Source organism: Gorilla gorilla, chromosome 16, assembly GCF_029281585.2.
Source record: "Gorilla gorilla gorilla isolate KB3781 chromosome 16, NHGRI_mGorGor1-v2.1_pri, whole genome shotgun sequence".
Classification (NCBI taxonomy): domain Eukaryota; kingdom Metazoa; phylum Chordata; class Mammalia; order Primates; family Hominidae; genus Gorilla; species Gorilla gorilla.
In genome coordinates this window covers 79,700,417-79,720,481 of record NC_073240.2, presented here as the reverse complement: position 1 = coordinate 79,720,481, position 20,065 = coordinate 79,700,417, and the positions used below count along the sequence as shown (strand labels likewise).

The following is a 20,065-nucleotide window of genomic DNA, read 5'->3' as shown; positions in this document are numbered from 1 at the left end:
TAATTTGGAGAGGCAGTGATATGGAGCGATTAGAAATCCAGGCACCGGAATTAGGCCAGTCCTGGCCCCGACACTTCCAAATGTGGGACGTTGGGGAAGTTACTTAACCTTTCCATGCCCCAGTTTCTTCATCCATAAAATGAGGAAAATAATATCTGCTTCATGTTGGAAAGATTACATGAGACATTGTGTGTAAGGCACAGTGACAGAAGATAGAAAATACAGCATTCCTTCACTATCTCAACTTGCCTCCATCAAATCATCATTCTCACTGCCCAAGTGGCAGCTCAAAGGCAGTAGAAGCCAATCATGAGCCTTTTTCCCATCAGCTAACTGATGGCTCTGAAATCTCAATGTGGATAATTTTCATGACTCTTCCTGTGGCATTTCTCCCCTACAGTGTGGGGGCAGGACACACTCCGAAGCTGCAGAGGCAGCTGTGGCCATGGCTTTCGCAGGTGAAGGCCGCAGTGCTCTAGAGAATGGGGATAGATTGAAAACATCCATGTCTCCAGGGCTTCCAGAACAATGACTAATCAGGCCCACAGTGGCAGCTCAGCATCCCTTTCCAAGTCAATCATCCCATACATCTTCAAGGACAGCTCATACTCCGCCCAGTTCTGTCTTATGAGGGAGCTTTTTTGAGCATCCTTGTTTAGAAATCTGCAACCTAAACTGGCATTTTCGATTATTTTGCAATCCTTGCAATTTACTGGGGTGGAAGGGACCCACCAAAAATAATGTCTTTAATTTGGCAATACCTGTCTATCAAAGTTACAAATGCACACATTTCTGACAGCAATCTCAGTTCAAGGACTTCATCCTACAGATGTACTCACATGGGTGCATCGTGGACATGGCCAGAAAGAGATTGGAAACAATCTAAATATCCTTCAGTAGGAGTTGAGGATAATGGCATATGCACATAATGGAATATCAATCATGTAACATTTATTTAAATATTGAAAATAGCTATTGAACACATAGTATATGCCAGCCACTGTTCAAAGTACTTAGGACACATTAGAGAGCAAAATAAAGATTCCCTGCTCTCATAGATCTCATATTGTGGCTTATGTGCCACAAGCTCCACAACCAAGGATATGAAGCCATCTCCAAGTTTATATACATATGTATGTATATGTGTGTGTGTGTGTGTGTGTGTGTGTGTATATATACATATATATATATATTTTTTTGAGACGGAGTCTCGCTCTGTCACCCAGGCTGGAGTGCAGTGGCGCGATCTCGGCTCACTGCAAGCTCTGCCTCCCGGGTTCACACCATTCTCCTGCCTCAGCTTCCTGAGTAGCTGGGACTACAGGCGCCCGCCACCATGCCCAGCTACTTTTTGTATTTTTAATAGAGACGGGGTTTCACCATGTTAGCCAGGATGGTCTCGATCTCTTGACCTCGTGATCTGCCCACTTCGGCCTCCCAAAGTGCTGGGATTACAGGCATGAGCCACCGCGCCTGGCCTATGTATATATATTTTTTAGACAGGGTCTTGCTCTGTTGCCCAGGCTGGAGTACAGTGGCATGATCATAGCTCACCACAGCCTCTCTGGCTAATTTTTTATTTTTTGTAGTCTCACTGTGTGGCCCAGGCTTGTCTTGAAGTCCTGGGCTTGAGCAATCCTCCCACCTTACCCTCTCAAAGTGCTGGGATTACAGGTATGAACCAGGGCACCCAGCCTCCAAGTTATAGTGTTAAATTTTTTTTAAAAGCCAGGTAAAGACAGAGAGGATATATGCTAGCATGTGTGTAAAATATATCTTTGCGTTTGCAATGCATTTTTCTGGAAGGATTCATGAGAAACTGAAACAAGTTATGGCCCCTGGGAAGGAGCACTGAGGGACCAGGGGTCAGGTTTGGAAGGGAATAATTACTTTCCGATGTTTGTAAAGCTTACATTTTTAATTCTGTGCTGTCTTACAGCAAAATACAAAATAAAACATAAAGGCTTTTACTTTTGCCAAATGCCTCAAACCCTTTCTTTACTCCTCTAGAGCAGGGTTTCTCAACCTTGGTACTATTGACACTTGGGGCTGAAGAATTCTTTGTTGCAGGGGGTTGTCATTTAGCCACATCCCTGGCCTCTACCCATTAGATGCCAGTAGCACCCTCTCCCTGGTTGTGACAACCAAAAATGTCTCCAAACATTGCAAATTCCATGGAGGCAGAATCACCCCCGCTTGAGAACCACTGCTCTAGATAACACATGAAATAGGGGTGTAGGGTCACTGTCTACACTAGACAGATAAGAAAGTTGAGGCCCAAAGAGGTTTTATTTTGTTTTTAAGAATTGTGTGCCTCGGCCAGGTGCCGTGGCTTATGCCTGTAATCCTAGCACTTTGGGAGACTGAGGAGGGCAGATCGCTTAAGCCCAGGAGTTTGAGACCAGCCTGGACAACAGAACGAAACCTCATCTCTACAAAAAATACAAAAATTAGTTGGGCATGAGGCACACGCCTGTAGTCCCAGCTACTCGAGAGGCTGAGGTGGGAGGATCACCTGAGCCTGGGGAGTTTGCGACTGCAGTCAGGCAGTCAGCCCTGAGCATGCCACTGCACTCCAGCCTTGGTGACAGAGCAAGACTCTGTCTCAAAAAGAAAAAAAAAATTGTGTGCCTCATTTTCTTTGTTATTTATTCATTTATAATTTTAAATGGACAGTGTTTTGCTATACTTTCCTACTTTTTATTTATTAGTATTTATTTATTATTTTGAGACAGGGTCTCACTCTGTTCCCCAGGCTGGAGTACAGTGGCACAATCACGGCTTACTACAGCCTCGACCTCCCAGGCTCAAGCATTCCTCTCACCTCAGCCTCCCGATTAGTTGGGACTACAGATGTGTGCCACAACACTCGGCTAATTTTTTGTAGAGACAAGGTTTTGCCATGTTGCTCAGGCTGGTCTCCAACTCCTGGGCTCAAGCAATCCTCCTGCCTCAACCTCCCAAAAGCCACCACATACAGCCCTTTCCTACTTTTTAAGCAATCTATCAATATATAAATGGATATATGGAAGCAGAATAAATATAGTTTCTTTTTAAATTTTGATCAGTTTCTGGTAATGTTTTAGCTATGTTAAAGCTTACTGGAGATGTTGGGTCATATAGTATGATAATCATTTAAACAATAAATGAAATAATTTATATCAAGATACGGGGGGGAAGCTCACTAACTGGATACTTGACACTCTGAACAATGACATAAAATATGTGTTGAAATATCAAATCTCTTGCTTTGTTCAAAATGTACACTTTGGGGTAGGCATGGTGGCTCACGCCTATAATCCCAGCACTTTGAGAGGCCAAGGTGGACGGATCACCTAAGGTCAGGAGTTTGAGGCCAGCCTGGCCAATATGGTGAAACCTTGTCTCTACTAAAAATACAAAAATTAGCTGGGTGAGGTGGCGAATGCCTGTAGTCCCAACTACTCGGGAGACCGAGGCAGGAGAATTGCTTGAACCCAGGAGGCAGAGGCTGTAGTGAGCCAAGATTGTGCCACTACACTCCAGCCTGGGCAACAGAGCGAGACTCCATCTCAAACAACAACAACAACAACAATAAAACCGAAAAACACAAAAACAAAATGTACACTTCACTCCCCGAAATTTGGAGTTGGCTGCTCCTGTTTTTCCAGTTGAATTATTTTTGCATCATGAGGGCATGACTAAGGCTTATCATTTTTTGTATCCTTTTTTTGTATCCTATGGTTTCCGAGAAGCTTTAAAATGAAGGCACCCAGCAGGGTGTGGATGGAGTAAAGACCAGGACCTGGGACAGAGGAGGAAGCAGGCAGGGACTGTCATCAGACGTGGGATTTGAAAACACAAACTCCAAGGCTGCATTTCAAAAAAGCCTCCAATCTACTGTTGGGCCTTGGCAGCAGTTTGTGGCATTGGCCAGGGAGGGCTGTGTGTCCCCTCCCCAGATCCTCCTGATCTCTAGGGTTTGCTGTGCTGGTGGCAGGGATCGCAAAGACCAAGACATGACCTTAGCATCTCACGGTGTGTCGGGGTTGACAGACCCATAACCAGACAATAGCAGTCTAGTGAGCTGTCAACGGGGATAGCAAAGGGTGCTCTGGGGAACCTAAGAGGTCAGGGGGGACGTTCTGGAAGGGGTGACGTACAGCCTAGGTCTGAAAGGACAAGTCTCAGGGACATCAAGTTTATGCCCATCTTTTATTTATTTTTTATTTTTTGAGACTGAGTCTCGCTCTGTCGCTGGCTGGAGTACAGTGGCAGGATCTCGGCTCAGAGCAAACTCTGCCTCCCAGGTTCAAGCAATTCTCCTGCCTCAGCCTCCTGAGTAGCTGGGATTACAGGCATCTGTCCGCCACAACACCCAGCTAATTTTTTTTGTATTTTTATTAGAGGAGGGGTTTCACCATGTTGGCCAGGTTGGTCTCGAACTCCTGACCTCAAGTGATCCGCCATCCTCGGCCTCCCAAAGTGCTGGGATTACAGGTGTGAGCCACTGCACCTGACCAGTGTCCAGCTTTTTAAGATTTATTTTTATTTCTAGAGACAGGGTCTCTCATTCTCTCGCCTAGGCTGGAGTGCAGTGGTGCAATCAGAGCTCACTGCAGCCTCGATCTCCTGGGTTCAAGGGATCCTCCCTCCACATTCTCCTGAGCAGGTAGGACAACAGGCATGCATCCCATGCCTGGCTCACATCTTCTTCCTTTCACCTTCACATGACTGGCTCCTTTTTGTCATTCTGGTATCACAGCTTAAATGTCACCTTTTTAGGAAGGCCTTCCCTGACCACCCCATGGAAAGTAGACTCTCTAGTCACTTCCGGTTTTATTTTCTTCAAAGCACCTCTCTGTAGCTGGTCTTGTTTATATGGTGGTCTGAATTGTTTATCCATCTGTCTATTTGCTTGCTGTCCATGGCCTCCTCCAGAGTGGGAGCTCCAGGGAACAGAGACCTTATCCATCTGTTCACAGCTGTGTCCCCAGTGCCCTGGGTCTGCAGTGCATACTTGATCTTATGGAGTGAAGAAGAGATGTGCCAGGTGATGAGGGCAGAGTGGAGGTATGTGAACAGGGAGGATATCTCTAGAATGCACTGTGCAGGTCAAGGTGGAGAAGGAATTTGGCTTTGACACCAAGATGGGGGGACAAGAGGCTTAGCCTGAGGTACAAATGGGAAAAGGGGGAATCTAGACAACCTTGAGGGAGGAGTTTGACTAAGACAGGGAGCAGATATGTGGGGTGGGAACTAGAGGGGACACCCAGTCCATGGAGGGGTATTATCAGTACTTTTTTTTGTTTTTTTTGAGACAGGGCCTCACTTTGTTGCACAGGCTGGAATGCAGTGGCGTGATCTTGGCTACTGCTCATTGGTGGGGCCAGGCCTGGCCCAGCCTCAATCTCCTGGACTCAAGTGATCCTCCTACCTCAGCCCCCCAAATAGCTGGGATCACAGGCATATGCCACCATGCTGGGCTAATTTTTAATTTTTTTGTAGAGACAGTGTTTCACTATGTTGCCCAGGCTGGTCCCAAACTCGGGGCTCAAGTGACCCTCCCACCTCGGCCTCCCAAAGTGTTGGGATTATAGGTGTGAGGCACCTTGCCTGTTTTTTGTTTGTTTTTCCCTAGAGACAGTGTCTCAGTATGTCTCCCAGATTGGCCTGGAACTTCTGGGTTCAAGTAATCCTCCCTCCTCAGCCTCCTGAGTATCACTGGGACTATAGGCCCGTGCCACTATACCCAGCTATTATCAGCATCTTTAATAGGAGGAAGACAAGAATGTTTTTAGACTGACGGTCACCAACCCAAGGAGACCAAGGAAAGCGGGGGACACCTGGAGCAGGACCTTTGAGGAGACAGGAGGGGAGGGAGCGACAGAGCCCTGGTGGAAGCATTGTCTCTGACTGCTAAAGGGCACCTGTTTCACTGTATCCAGATGGAGGGAGAAGTGAGTGGGTGCCAGCTACAAAGGCTCATTGTATGCAGTGTGCATGGTAGGATGTGGTGGTCTGAATTGTCCCTGTCACTGAGCAGCAAGACCAGCTGGTGTAAGCAGTGGGGAAGAAATGGAAGGTGGTTGGGTAGGGGCCAGGAGTCAAGCAGTGGATGTAGCTGGGAGGGAAGTAGGTGAAGCCATGAGGGGCTGGTAGGTGGGGCGAAGAGGAAGGTATCAAGGGACTGGAGGAAGAGCAATACATAGCGGGATTGTGAAGGTAGAAAGGACTGCAGAGTCGGGTCTGACGGGGGGGCACCTGAGCTTCGGATTTCCAAGATGGAGCAGTTCTGAGGGATGACACAGCCCAGGCTGTGGCCCTGAGACCTGATGGCTGAGGTGGAGTGGAAGGTCACTGGAGATGAGATGGAGGAAGTAGGTGACCCTGTGCTACACAAATTCCCTAGAGGACAGACAGGTTGAGGGTGGAGAGGAAGCCAGAAGTGAGCTTCCAGGAATTGAATGAAAGGGCCCAGGAGATTGGACAATGAGGAGGTGTGCGGGCCTCAGAGGGCAGGGGGCACACAAAGACTAACCAAGGGGAGAAAGCTGACCGCAACCGCTCCGAGGACAAGACGGGCGTCCTCGGTACAGGACCATGTTTAGTGACGGCAGAAGGGAGAAAGGAAGCTCCTGGGAGCACAGGGGGAAGGGGAGCCGGAAGCCAGAGGCAGGGCTGGGGCCACGAAGGACAGACGGCCGGTGTTGGAGGCGGAGGCTGGCCTGGGATGTGAGGCTGGGGTTGGCCGGCCTCCAGGCTCCCCGGGAGCCCCTGCTGAAAGTCTGTGGGCGCTGGCCTGGGCGAAGCCGCGGTCCCCCGCCTGTGGGCTCAACTCTGGCTCTGCTTCAAGCAAACGCACTAGGAGAGGAGTCAGGAGACGAGCAACTGCGGGGCCCCACCTCGCGCGGGCAACCGCTGTCTGTCTAGGGAGGGCCCAGGCCTGTCTCCGCAGATAGCTTTGAAGCAGGGCCCCCGGTGTGGCCCTCGGGAGGCCTACCGTGTCCCCTTTTGAGGGGCTGCCCTGCTTGGCGTGGGGCACACAGCGAAGGGCACCTCGTGGAGCCCAATTTAGGGACAACACATTAATTCTGGAAATTCCAGATTCTTTCCGGGGGGCCTCAACCGGCCGGGGTCGGGAAGGCCTGGCCGGGCTCCGCCGGCAGGGGGCGCTCGGGACAGGGGGGCGAGGGGGGCGGACATCCGTTGCGGGGCGCTGCCTGCGCCGGGCCGTCTAGCCGTTGAGGCGAGCGCGGCCTGCGGGGCCGATGAGGCCGGGGCCGGCCGGGGCGGGGCGGGGCCAGGGGCGGGGGAAGGAGTCCGAGGGGAGGGGCGGGGACCGGCAGCCGCCCTCCCTCACCCTCCCTCCCTTTCTTTCTTTCTTTCTCTCCTTCTCGCTCTCTTGTCTTTTCTTTGCCTCTGCAGCGGCCAAGGGGGCGGGCCCTGCAGCCTTTGTTGCCCGCGGACCGAGCGCAGCCGAACGGAGTCGGGGCCGGGTCGCCGGGAGCTGCACGCCGGCCGGGCATGTCCTGAGCCGGACCTGGGACCAGGCAGCGACCGGACGGGACGGACGAGAGCGTGCGCGCGGGGTCACCCGGCGGCCGCCCGGTTCCTGCCATGCCCGGCGGCCCCAGTCCCGGCAGCCCCGCGCCTTTGCTGCGCCCCCTCCTCGTGCTCCTCTGCGCTCTGGCTCCCGGCGCCCCCGGACCCGCACCAGGTGGGTGTCCGCCCCTCCCCGGCCAGCCGGCCCTGCCACCCCTTCCTGCTCCCCCAGTCTCGGTTTTGTCCGTCCTCACCTTTGTGGACCCCGCGCCGGCTCCGCTGTGCCTGGAGTTGGTCGCGTCTTCCGCTCCCCGGGTATTAGGGGACAGTAGTCGGGGTCGGGCCGGGCCGGGAGCGAAGCCGCGCTTCTGGGGAAACTTCTTCGGCCCCTGATTCAGTTACTGACACTGCCTGTCGCCTAGAATAAGCCCCTTCCGCTCTTCGGGCTCCGGTTTCCCCACCTCTGGTGCAGCAACGCGCCTCGCTCCCGGGAGAGCTCTCGTCCGAGTGGGCTGGACGGAGCGCGGTTTACCCACTGAGGATTTGGTTTCTCACACTCCTTAGCGGGGCTCGCCTGGAAAGCGGGCTGGCCGGGACACAGCCGGCGAGGGCGCCAGGTCGCAGGTCTTCGCGGCACCCCGCCGCCCCCCCAGCTCCCGCCCACCGCATCTGGGCTGCTGGCGCGGCCCCTGGCGGCTCGGGGGGCCGGGTCTTGCGCGGTCCTTGCACTTCCTGCCTCTCTCTTCCCCAAGTGTGAAGACGCCGGGAGTGGAGCGGGGAGCAGGAGCTTCTTTTCCCGGCCGTGGGTTAACTCTCCCCGCCCCGCCGGGCCGGCCTCCGACGAGCCTCTGGCCTGCGTCCAGACTCTTGTTTGGCGGCGACCTGCCGGGCGGCCGCGCTGCTGGCGCGTCCGACGCAGCCGGCCTGGGAATTCAGTAACCGAGGATGTAGGAGACCCCAGGCCCGGTGCTCAGGGAGCTCCCAGTCAGGGGAGCCGGTGGATAGTGGGGAGAGTCCTGCAATAGAGCCGACCGGCAGGCTTTGTAGGAGAGGAGGGGCATGAGGTTGGAGAGACTGGAAGGATGGATGGATTCTGGATAAGCTGGAAGGGCGTGGAGGGAGTGGGGCCCTCCCCTGGGGAGCATCAGTTGGGGGACTGGATTAGGGTTGCTGGAGGGATTGTGACGAGAAAGTAGTCTGGGCGGGAAGGATGGGGACATTGACTCTTGATCTTAGAGGTTTGGGAAGCCGTTGAGGGGAGCAGCTGATGAAAGCAGTGTTTTGGAAAGATTTGGTCTAGCAGCCATGCGCAGAGCGCAGAGGGAGCGAACATTTAATGAGCACCTACTGTGTGCCAGCCTGACGCGTTCTTATTTCTCATCATCTCCACAACAACCGTGCAAAGCAAGTGGTGGAAAGTCCTTTTATGGATCAGCAAACAGGCTCAGAGTAGAGCGACCTGTGGGGTTGGACTCCTGAGCTTCCTGAATGAGGCTTGTGTTTTCCACTGTCCAGAGCTGGGGGCTGAGGAGGATGAACCGGGCGATGGGAATGAGAGAGCAGGAAAATGCTTCCCTCAGGACTTGGGTCCTGGTCCCCTGGCAGCTGTGGGAAGAGTTGGGTGCGGTCAACCTCGTGGGATTCTTATGAGGATTAAATGAGATATTGAATATGTCAGTTGCTCAGGCAGGACACAGTGACTACAATGTAGTGGTCATTATTTTTATTAATCTGCCAGGCCGACCCAGGACTCCCCAGATGACCTGGACCTGCTGTTTGAGGGTGGAGGCAGGCCAGGCACTCTCTCCAACCTAATCTGGGCACAAACACTCCAAGGGTGGAGTCTGTCTCTAGTGTTCCCATAGGTATAGAGCATGGGGTCCTTCCTGTTCTGCACTCCCTCAGGATTGGTGACTCTGAGGCTGCTGGCCTGTTTGTCATTTTCTTTGAAGCCCAGGACCTAAGCCTGGGGCACCTCCTACCACTGAATGTTACCTTCTTTAAGACCAAAGGGCTCATCCTGGGCTCACTTTTAGGAAAATATATCCCTTTTCCCCACTTGTGACTGACCCAGGGACCTGCTAGGGTTTCTGAGGCTGGAGCCCAGTCATGTGTCTTCCTCATGCTGTATGGCACATGTGAGCCCTGTGTGCATGTGTTTCTGTGCATACTAGAACTCACAGAGGAGGGCATTCACATACTACCCCCCACCCTGCCAGTTATTTTTCCTCCTTGGCATGAGCTGTGGGTCATTTGAAGGGCTGGATTGTAACTCAGGTTCTTGATAGGGAGGTGAGGGTAAACACCATCTTGGCATTTCTTTGGTAGAAGCTCCAAAGTGACAGTTCTGTCACCCAGGGGAGATACTAAAAGTATTTAACACCCAATGTGGCAGGAGCTTGGTCCAATCAGAACAGACCTCCTGACTTGGCAGAATAGATTTGGCCATGAATCTCTGGCAGTCCTCTTGAATGGTGCCTGTTGCCATCCCACTGTCACTTGAACTCTGCAGGCTCAGCTTTGTTGCAAGCACATAACCGGTCGAGACTGGAACCTGCAATTACTCCTTGCTGGCACTGGGTGGTGCTAGTTTCAGCCACCAACATCTCTACTGAGGTCAACTAGGCTACAGTGAAAGTTACTTATTTTTAAACTTACCCCTACACTCTTTAAAAATATTTTAATGGAAAAACAATACAAGTTCACTATAAAAAAAAAAAGTAATGCTGGCGGGGTGCAGTGGCTCATGCTTGTAATCCCAGCACTTTGGGAAGCTGAGGCTGGCGGATCACTTGAGGCCAGGAGTTTGAAACCAGCCTGGCCAACATGGTGAAACTCCGTCTCTATTAAAATACAAAAATTAGCTGGACGTGGTGGTGCATGCCTATAATCCCAGCTCCTCGGAAGGCTGAGGCATGAGAATTGCTTGAACCCAGGAGGCAGAGGTTGCGGTGAGCCGAGATCGCACCACTGCATTCTAGCCTGGGTGACACAGTGAGACTGTCTCAAAAAAAAAAAAAAAAGAAAGAAAAAATCTGAACAAAACAAGAAAAAAATTATTGCAATAAAAGTGGCAACATCCTGTAAGTCTATTCTTTTATTGTTGATTGAAAAACATGTTTTAGACTGGACACAGTGATTCATACCTGTAATTCCAGCATTTTGGGAGGCCAAGGTAGGCAGATCGTTTGAGCCCATAAATTCAAGACCAGCCTGGGCAGCATAATGAGACCCCATCTCTACAAAAAAATTAAAAAATTATCCAGGCCTGGTAGTCCACGCCTGTAGTCCCAGCTACTTGGGAGGCTGAGGTGGGAGGATTGCATGAGCCCAGGAGGTCAAGGCTGCAGTAAACCACGATCGCATCACTGCACTCCAGCCTGGGAGATCTCAGAAAAAAAAAAGAAATAAATAAATAAAAACATGTTTTTTGTTTTGTTTTGTTTTGTTTGTTTTTAAGCCATTAGGCAAACAGATAAAACAACAAGTTTTTAAAAGAAAAAGGTAAATATACTTTAGAAGTTCTCTTGCTAATTTTCAGTCATAACTTAGCTCACATTTGCTATGTGCCAGCTGTTGTTATAAGCACTTACATACTAACTCATTTAATTCTTACACAACCAAAGAGAGCAGCTGTAATTATTATCATCCCCATTTTACAGATGGAGAAACTGAGATTCTGAGTGGTTGAGTAATTCACCCATGGTCTCACAGATATGGGTAGCAGAGCTGGGATTCAAACACAGCCTGTCTGGCTCTAGAGCTCACTAATCCGAATGCTTTTCACCTGCGGCATAGCTCTACTTAGCCCTGTCCACATTTTTGAACTTAATAGGATGCTTCTTTGTAAGTCATCTGGAATTTCTGTCTTGCAATATTTGCCCAGGATCTACAGCAGGTATTCTCAACAGGACTGTACATCCGCTGGGGCATGGGTTCTTCCCCAGAGATACTTTATTTTTTTTAAGCTTTTGGGGCCTTTTCTCCCCAGTGGTTGATTCCTCAGTTACATACCTGCTTCCATCCCCCAACCACATGCATTTGAGGACAAAACTTGCCTAAAAGAGTGTCATGTAGCTCCTCCAGTTGAGAATTTTAGAGCTGGTTGGCATCAGTGCCCCCCTGACCTTCAGCTCATCTTTAGCTGCCTTGGCTGGGATTGTCCTTGCCCTGGGAACCAACGTTAATACTCACTTAAAACAAGTCTTGGAGGGTGGGCATGGTGGCCCATGCCTGTAATCCCAGTACTTTGGGAGGCTGAGGTGGGTGGATCACCTGAGGTCAGGAGTTCGAGACCAGCCTGGCCAACATGGCGAAACTCCACCTCTACTAAAAATACAAAAATTAGTTGGGCATGGTGGCTTGCACCTGTAATTACAGCTACTTGGGAGGCTGAGGCAGGAGAATTGCTTGAACCCAGCAGCCGGAGGTTGCAGTGAGCCAAGATCATGCAATTGTACTCCAGCCTGGGGGACAAGAACGAAACTCTCTCTCAAAAAAACAAAAACATAAACAAAACAAAACAAAAACAAGCCTTGGAGTTGTAGCCTCCACGAACTGTGATCCTTGGGAAAGTTAGGAAATCTCCCACTGGGAGTGAACCTGGGAAGCAGTTCTTCCCTATCTCTGTCATTTTCGTCTCCTTGACCTGGGCTCCCTTCCTTACGTTTTCTGGCCTGGATTCTCCAAGCAGATGAGGAAACAAACCCAGATATATGCAGTGACTCAGATTATATAACTATTAAGTGGCCCACTTGGGCCTGCCCTGGGTCTTGTTACTTTCAAAGCGCATGCTCTATAGTGCATTATTTTGTCCCTCCATTGCCTCCCATTTTACAAAACACATGCCTGGACCAAGATTAAACTTCTTGTTGCCCTTTCTTACTTCTGGCTTTTCCCCACTTCTCTGAGGGTTTACCACACAGTGCCCCTACCACCGTGAGGCCCTTCTTGTCTTCACTGTTGAATTAACATATGTTAAGGGACATCTCAAATGCATCCTCCTTGATGAAACTTTTCTTCATTCCAATGCATCCATAAGGTGTCATCCTTTCCCCTTGCTTGGACCTTGTCAGCACTGTGCCAGAGTGGGGGTCTTGGGTCTACTGCACCAATTTTTCTGTGTGTGTGTGTGTGTGTGTGTGTGTGTGTGTGTGTGTGTGTGTGTTTGGGGGGGGAGTCAGAGTCTCGCTCTGTCATCCAGGCTGGAGTACAGTGGTACAATTTTTGCTCACTGCAACCTCCGCCTCCCAGGCTCAAGTAATCCTCCCACCTCAGCCTCCGGAGTAGCTGAGACTATAGGCATACACCACCATGCCTGGCTAATTTTTGTATTTTTGTAGAGATGGGATTTCACCATGTTGCCCAGGCTGGTCTCGAACTCCTGAACTCAAGCAATCTGCCCTCCTCGGTCTTCCAAAATGCTGCAATTACAGGTGTGAGGCACTGCGTCTGGCCATTTCTCCATTTGAAGGCAAGGATGGTGTCTTATCCACTTTCCTGGACTTTGGAGCACCTAGTGCCCCCTCACAGTTAGTAGCCAAGGATCACATACCAAATGCCATGGACTAGGCAGGTAACGTAAATGAGCAAACAAGGTGGGTAGGGAGACAGATTTTTCCTGAAACATGGGGCCTCTTGGCCTATCTCTTGTTTTCTCACTTTTGTTAGAGACTCCGTTCTTTACTGAGTGAAAGGAAACACAAGCATGATGGGAAAGGGAGCCTACTTGCAGCCACAGTACTGGGAATGAATATGGAGTGGTGGGGACTGAGGATCGGGGAGCATAGGCCCTTCCTAAAGGGAACTCACTGCTCCACCCCAGCCACTTCTGCCAGGGAGCAATTTAAGCCTGACATGGATGGATGATAAGACTTTTCAAGAAAAGCTGAAAATTGAGATTTTTGTACAAGATCATGTGATTCTTAAACATTGGCAATTGACTAAAACGTTTTTCAATATTTGTGTCAGCCAAAAACAAACCAAAAAATCAATAACTGATCAACACAAGCAAATCTGCACGCTGTGGTTGAGGAGTTGTAGTCCCATATGCCCTTATTAGGATGTCAGAGCAAGAAGTCGCCTTAAATCATCCAGTCCGGTGGCTTCTGAATGCCAGCCTCTGAACTGGCTAGATCAGAATTCCTGGGAAGGTCTAGAAAAACACAGAAAATACACATTCTAGGGCCCCCAGAGCCCTGGATCTGTGCAACCAGAATCTCTGGGCTGGGTCCTGGGCATCTGCAGTTTTTCAGAGCTCTCCAGGTACTGCTGATGACCAGCCAGGTTCACTCCCAGTGGGGGATTTCCTAACTTTCCTGAGGATCACAGTTCCCGGAGGCTCTTGGTAAAAACATAGCTTCCTAGTCCCTAGTCCTAGTTTCCTGGAAATGCTGATTTAGTGAGTCTGGGATGGGGCCTGGGAATTTTTTTTAAGAAATTCATCTGTGAGGTCTGGAAAATCCTTGCACTAGTGGCCCGCTGAAGCTCAATGATGGGGAAGATTAGCTCAGAGCCACACAGCACGTTGCCCCAGCCTACCCAGTCTCTTGACTCTCAGAGAAAGCTCTTTGAGGCTGGCATTGCTGTGGCGGTTGTGAGCAGAGGGAGATGCTCTCAGCAGGGGCACAGCACTGGCATGTGCAGGGCACTCTACGTGCAGTTTGGCAGAGGACAGACTGGAGGGCAAGTTTGGTTTCCACAGCCTGCTGGGATGGAGCTTCGGGCTGGGCAGCAGCAGAAGGAACCCTGGTGGGATGTCAGCAGGGCACTCAGGCATTCATGCGAGCCTGAAGAGTCTATTGTCGTGAACAGCCAGGATCCTGGGAGCTGGGTATAAATCCAATCGAGAAACTCCAGATTGCCAAGTTCCCTAACTGTGCTCTTTAGAGCCTGGGAACTGCAGAGAGGGAAAAGAGGGGGGAAAGCATGGATGCCAGGGCTCCCCCACCCCCGGCACATGAGATTTCTCTTGAGACTAGACCTGGTGGCCAAAGAGATTTGAGAAACGTGATCTAATTCAACTCTTTCACATTAACGATGGGGAAACTGAGGCCCAGTAAGGGATGGACTGTTGAGAATATAGAGCAATGTTACTGAAGAGACTGAAACCATTTGGGGGACTTGAGTCCCAGTCTCAGCACTGCCACTCTCACTGTTACTGTGTGGCTCTAGGCCAGTCTCTCCACCTCTCTGAGCCTCCCTTTGCTGTCTCACCTAGGAAGCAGTCTGGACACCTTACTGCAGGTGTCCTAACCTGGGGTCCACAGCCTAAGGGACTGTGAACTGAGGGCATCCATGAACTTGAATGGGAAAATATTACATATTTACTTTTTGTAATCTCTCAACGAAATTTAGCATTTCCCTCAATTATGAATATTATTAGCAAATCCCAGCAGCACCTGTGGTTTTGTTACCAATACAGCAAACCAAATATTTTTCTATCTCATTACAGTTGTTGCACGTATCTTGAAATAAGGTTTACGTTCATCACTACTTCAAAATATCCATAGTTGCCAGGCACAGTGGCTCATGCCTGTAATCCTAGCACTTTTGGAGGCTGAGGTGAGTGGATCACTAGAGGCCAGGAGTTCAAGACCAGCCTTGCCAACATGGCAAAACCCCGTCTCTACTAAAAATACAAGAACTCGCTGGGAGTGGTGGCATGCACCTGTAGTCCCAGCTACTTGAAAGGCTAAGAGACAAGAATTGCTTGAACCTGGGAGGCAGAGGTTGCAGTGAGCCAAGATTGAGCTACTGCACTACACCCTGGGTGACAGAGAGAGACTCTGTCTCAAAAAAAAAAAAAGACCATAGTTGTTAAATTTGCCACAAAATCTTGTTTAAAGTATAATTCCACACCCTACTTTTTAAATTATTTTTTGTTTTGTTATGTTTTGTTTTTGAGATAATGTCTCTATCACCTAGGCTGGAGTGCAGTGGCGCCATCATGACTCACTGCAGCCTCGACCTCCTGGGCTCAAGAGAGCCTCCCACCTCAGCATTCCAAGTAGCTGGGACTATAGGTGTGCACCACCTTGCCTGGCTAATTTTTTTTTTTTTTTGTAGTGACAAGTTCCCATTATGTTGCCCAGTTGGTCTTGAACTCCTAGGCTCAAGTGATCCTCCCATCTCATTCTCCCAAAGTTCTGGGATTACAGGTATGAATGACTATGCCTGGCCTTAAATTATTTTGATAACTGTATTTCAATCTAATCAATTTCCTTGGTACTCTTGTATGTTTTATTTTATTTATTTATTTTTTTGTGGCAGGGTCTCACTCTTGTCGCCCAGGCTGGAGTGCAGTGATGCGATCTCGGCTCACTACAACCTCCACCTCCCAGGTTCAAGTGATTCTCCTGCCTCAGTCTCCTGAGTAGCTGGGATTACAGGCAGGCACCACCAAGCCTGGCTAATTTTTGCATGTTTAGTAGAGATGGGGTTTCACTGTGTTGGCCAGGCTGGTATCAAACTCCTGAGCTCAAGTGATTTGCCTGCCTCGGCCTCCCAAAGTGCTAGGATTACAGGCATGAGCCACCGTGCCCAACCACTCCTGTGTATTTTATTTTATGCATTTCAAAACATTGTTCTGAGGAGAAGGGGTTTGTGGCAAAAAAGGATAAGAATCCAGGCCTTACTAGGAAATCCAGGAGGACAGAGCAACAGAGAGGGGTTTTTAAACTGCAAAGGCCTGAGCAGAGGTCTGCCAATTTTTTCCATCCCTGGAACCTTTCTTTAAATGAATTCTTGCATGTAAAAGAAAGAAACCAGAGCTACCCTGTTGAAGTGGTGGTTAGGGGCCAGGGAGCCCCAGTGGGGTGGTCTTTCTCTGTCTCCCCAATCCAGGAGGCCTGGAGACACTTGCAGAATGCTCACGCATCTGAGAGCACATTTTTAAATCCGTCAGGCTAATAATAATCATAACAATCATAATTGCCATCATATTCAACCAGTGGCTCAGGCACTGCTAAAAGGAGTAGCTCCACCAGGTTTAATCCTCACGACAGCATCGAGATTGTAAGTGCTGTGGTTATCTGCATTCTACAGAGTCATTCAATAAATACCAAAAAAGGACTAAGTTCTGGACACTTCCTCTAACACTTAAATCTTCAACAAAGAATATAAAGGGCCAAGTGTGGTGGCTCACACCTGTAATCCCAACAATTTAGGAGGCTGAGGTGGGAGGATCGCTTGAGACCTGGAGTTCGAGACCAGCCTGGGCAACACAGCAAAACTCCCATCTCTACAAAAAAAAAAATAAAAAATTATCCAGGGCCAGCCTCGGTGCCTCACGCCTGTAATCCCAGAACTATGGGAGGCTGAGGTAGAAGGATCGCTTGAGCCCAGGAGTTTGTTTGAGACCAGCCTGGGTAACATAGTGAGATCCCATCTCTATTAAAAAAATTAAAAATAAAAAAAAATTAGCCAAGTGTGGTGGCACCCACCTGTAGTCCCAGCACTTGGGAGGCTGAGATGGGAGGATGGCTCGAGCTCAGGAGTTGGAGGCTGCAGTGAGCTATGATTGCCCACCTGCACTCCTGTCTGGGTGACAGAGCAAGAACCCATTTCAAAAAAAAAAGCAGGGGCAAAGAATATAGATTCTTGCCTTCCTAGACTACACTGGGAGGGAAGGGAGAAAACAAATAAATAGAAAAAATAATGAAAATGCTAAGTGATATGGTATGTCAGGAGTGCTGTGGGGAAAAATAAAGCAAGGAAGGGGGATAGGGAGAGCTAGGGAGTTGCAATTTTAAAATAAAGTCGTTAGAGGAGGCCTCATTGAGAAGGAGACATTTGAACAACAACCCAAAAGTGAATGGTTTAGCCACGTGGAAAACAGAGAGAAGAGTGTTCCAGGTGTAGGAAACAGCAATGCAAAATCCTGAAGCAGGAGCACGTCTGGCCTGTGGAGGAACTGCAAGGAGGCCAGTGGGTGGAGTGGAGGGAACTAAGGCTGTGTAGCTGGACATGAGATTGGAGAGGTCACCTTGCCTAGGGCCTCATACAGGCCAGAACTTTGTCTTTTGCTCTGAGTGAGATGGGCGCCATTGCAGGATTTTGAGCAGAGTAAGACGATGATCGCGCTGGTTTTGAATGAATCTTTCTGGCTGCTTTCCCTTGGTGAAAACACGAGGGGAGGGGCACCTGGGGTAGGGAATAGTGAAAACAGAGAGACCTGTTAAGAAGTTACCGCAGCAATCCAGGCCGGGCGCAGTGGCTGACGCCTGTAATTGCAGCACTTTGGGAGGCCGAGGCGAGCGTATCACCTGAGTTCAGGAGTTTGAGACCAGCCTGGCCAACATGGTGAAATCCTGTGTCTGCTAAAAATACAAAAAAATAGCTGGGCGTGGTCGCGTGTGCCTGTAGTCCCAGCTACTCCTGAGGCGGGAGAATCGCTTGAACCCAGGAGGCGGAGGTTGCAGTGAGCCGAGATCGCGCCACGCACTCCAGCCTGGGCGACAGAGCGAGACTGTCTCAAAACAAACAAACAAAAAACCAAAAACACAAACAACAACAACAACAAAAGAAGTTACTGCAACGATCCAGATGGAGAAACTGAGGCACGGAAAGATGAAATAGCAGAGTTAGTAGATAGCCCGGCGAGGATTTGAATCCAGATACTCTGACTCCAGCAGCCCCCTCTTGGCCGCTCCCTTCTGGTCCCCGGCCACCAGCAAGGACCCGGGTCTGCTCTGGGCCTAGGCGTTTGTGGTTCTGTCCCTGCAGGACGTGCAACCGAGGGCCGGGCGGCACTGGACATCGTGCACCCGGTTCGAGTCGACGCGGGGGGCTCCTTCCTGTCCTACGAGCTGTGGCCTCGCGCACTGCGCAAGCGGGATGTATCTGTGCGCCGAGACGCGCCCGCCTTCTACGAGCTACAATACCGCGGGCGCGAGCTGCGCTTCAACCTGACCGCCAATCAGCACCTGCTGGCGCCCGGCTTTGTGAGCGAGACGCGGCGGCGCGGCGGCCTGGGCCGTGCGCACATCCGGGCCCACACCCTGGCCTGCCACCTGCTTGGCGAGGTGCAGGACCCTGAGCTCGAGGGTGGCCTGGCGGCCATCAGCGCCTGCGACGGCCTGGTGAGTGCGCTGGGACATGTTTACTTGGGGCAGTCTCGGGTGGTGGGATGTGGAGATTGGCTCTAGCCTTGCCACGCACTTGTCTGGTGGCTTTGCCCAGTGCACTTTTTCTCTGCCAACCTCGGTATTCACGCCTGTAAAGTGGGAGTGACAACGCAGGCCTCGTTGATCTCTAGGACAACAGTTCTCAAAGTTTAATGTGAAAGCCGGGTGGTGGTGCACCTGTAGTCCCAGCTATTTGGGAGGCTGAGGCGAAAGGGTCACTTGAGCCCAGGAATTCAAGGATGTAGGGTGTGGTGATTGCGCTTAGCTGGTGACACAGCGAGACCCCAGGCACTCTCAAAAAAAAAAAAAAAAAAAAAAAAAAAGAAAAGAAAAAAAGAGAGTTTAATATGAGCTCAAATCACCTGCAGGCCCTGTTTAAACAGAATTTTTGCAGGATAGGTCTGGGATAGCGCCCAAACACTTGGATTTCTGAAAACATCTCAGGTAATATTGAAGATGCAGGTCCAGAGATCCCATTTTGAGAACCTCCGTTTGACTGGACTAAGTAACTGAAAAAGCAGTTGACTTCTCTTCCTTGGGGCATCAGTTATGACTGTTCCTTCACAGGTCCCTTTAGGCTGCTTTTCTCCAGGAAAGCCACCCCTCACCCTGTAGCCATTATGCAGGGTGTGGTGAGGAACCCCTTTCAGCCCCTCTGCTCGAATCAGAACTCCAGGAAAAGCAGGTCTCAGCTTCCTGGCTTCGCCTGGCTGAAGGGTGGTGCTGGCTACTGCCTGCAGCCCTAATTGCTCCCTGATTGGGTGCTGATTAGAGCAGCTTCCACTCCAGGCAGAGTAGGGCCCCTTTCTGTTCGTGTTCAGGTGACCAGCCCCACTCTCCTAGCTCTGGAGGGTGGGGGTTTGGGAGGAGTAGGGGATGTGTGCACACTCTCAGCGTCCACTGTTCCCAGGAGGCCCTCAGCTTAGATTGCTCAGGCAAAAACCATGGGCTGTGGCCGCACAGGGCTTAATGACAGGGCAGCCCACAACACAAGCTGCACAACGTCTGGACCTTTGAAGGCCCATCTGCCCTGCACAGTATTCCCATTTATGGAGCCTGTGCCTGTCCCTTAATGTACAATTGATCTTGTTGAGCCTGTGCAGCAGCTGTGCACATGGGGCATCATTCCCATTTCACAGATGAGGAAACAGGCTCAGAGGGGAACTTGCCCAGGGTCACCTAGTCATTCAGTGAGTGGTGGGCGGGAGGAGGGGACTCCGCATTCATACCCAGGTCTCCAGACCCAAGAGCTGATGCACTCTCCAGCCCTCCCTCCAGGCCCCCTGGTCCTGTGTGACCCAAGGGGCAGAATTGGTGCCTATGAGGGGTAGTCCGAGGGACGTAAAACCTTCTTCCCTGTTGGAGCCCTGAGCTTCCTCAGGAGGTAGTGGGCATCAAAGATGCTTCCCAGGGCC

At 50.5% G+C, this 20,065-nt stretch overlaps 1 protein-coding gene and 1 long non-coding RNA gene across 3 annotated transcripts in view; one reads left to right on the top strand and one right to left on the bottom strand.

Moving 5' to 3' along the window:
* Positions 1 to 8,646, bottom strand: part of LOC129527161 (uncharacterized) — a 38,331-nt gene extending 29,685 nt beyond the window's left edge. Inside the window, exon 1 of the long non-coding RNA XR_008672119.2 lies at positions 7,779 to 8,646. This is a non-coding gene — a long non-coding RNA (uncharacterized lncRNA). The remainder of the gene's footprint in view (positions 1 to 7,778) is intronic.
* Positions 7,285 to 20,065, top strand: part of ADAMTS7 (ADAM metallopeptidase with thrombospondin type 1 motif 7) — a 53,121-nt gene continuing 40,340 nt past the window's right edge. Inside the window, exons 1-2 of one of the 2 annotated variants that reach the window (XM_031002408.3) lie at positions 7,285 to 7,699; positions 18,250 to 18,605. In XM_031002408.3, the coding sequence (XP_030858268.1) occupies positions 7,600 to 7,699; positions 18,250 to 18,605 (456 nt within the window). In that variant the 5' untranslated portion in view covers positions 7,285 to 7,599. The remainder of the gene's footprint in view (positions 7,700 to 18,249; positions 18,606 to 20,065) is intronic. The other variant, XM_055363937.2, reaches the window with a different exon arrangement.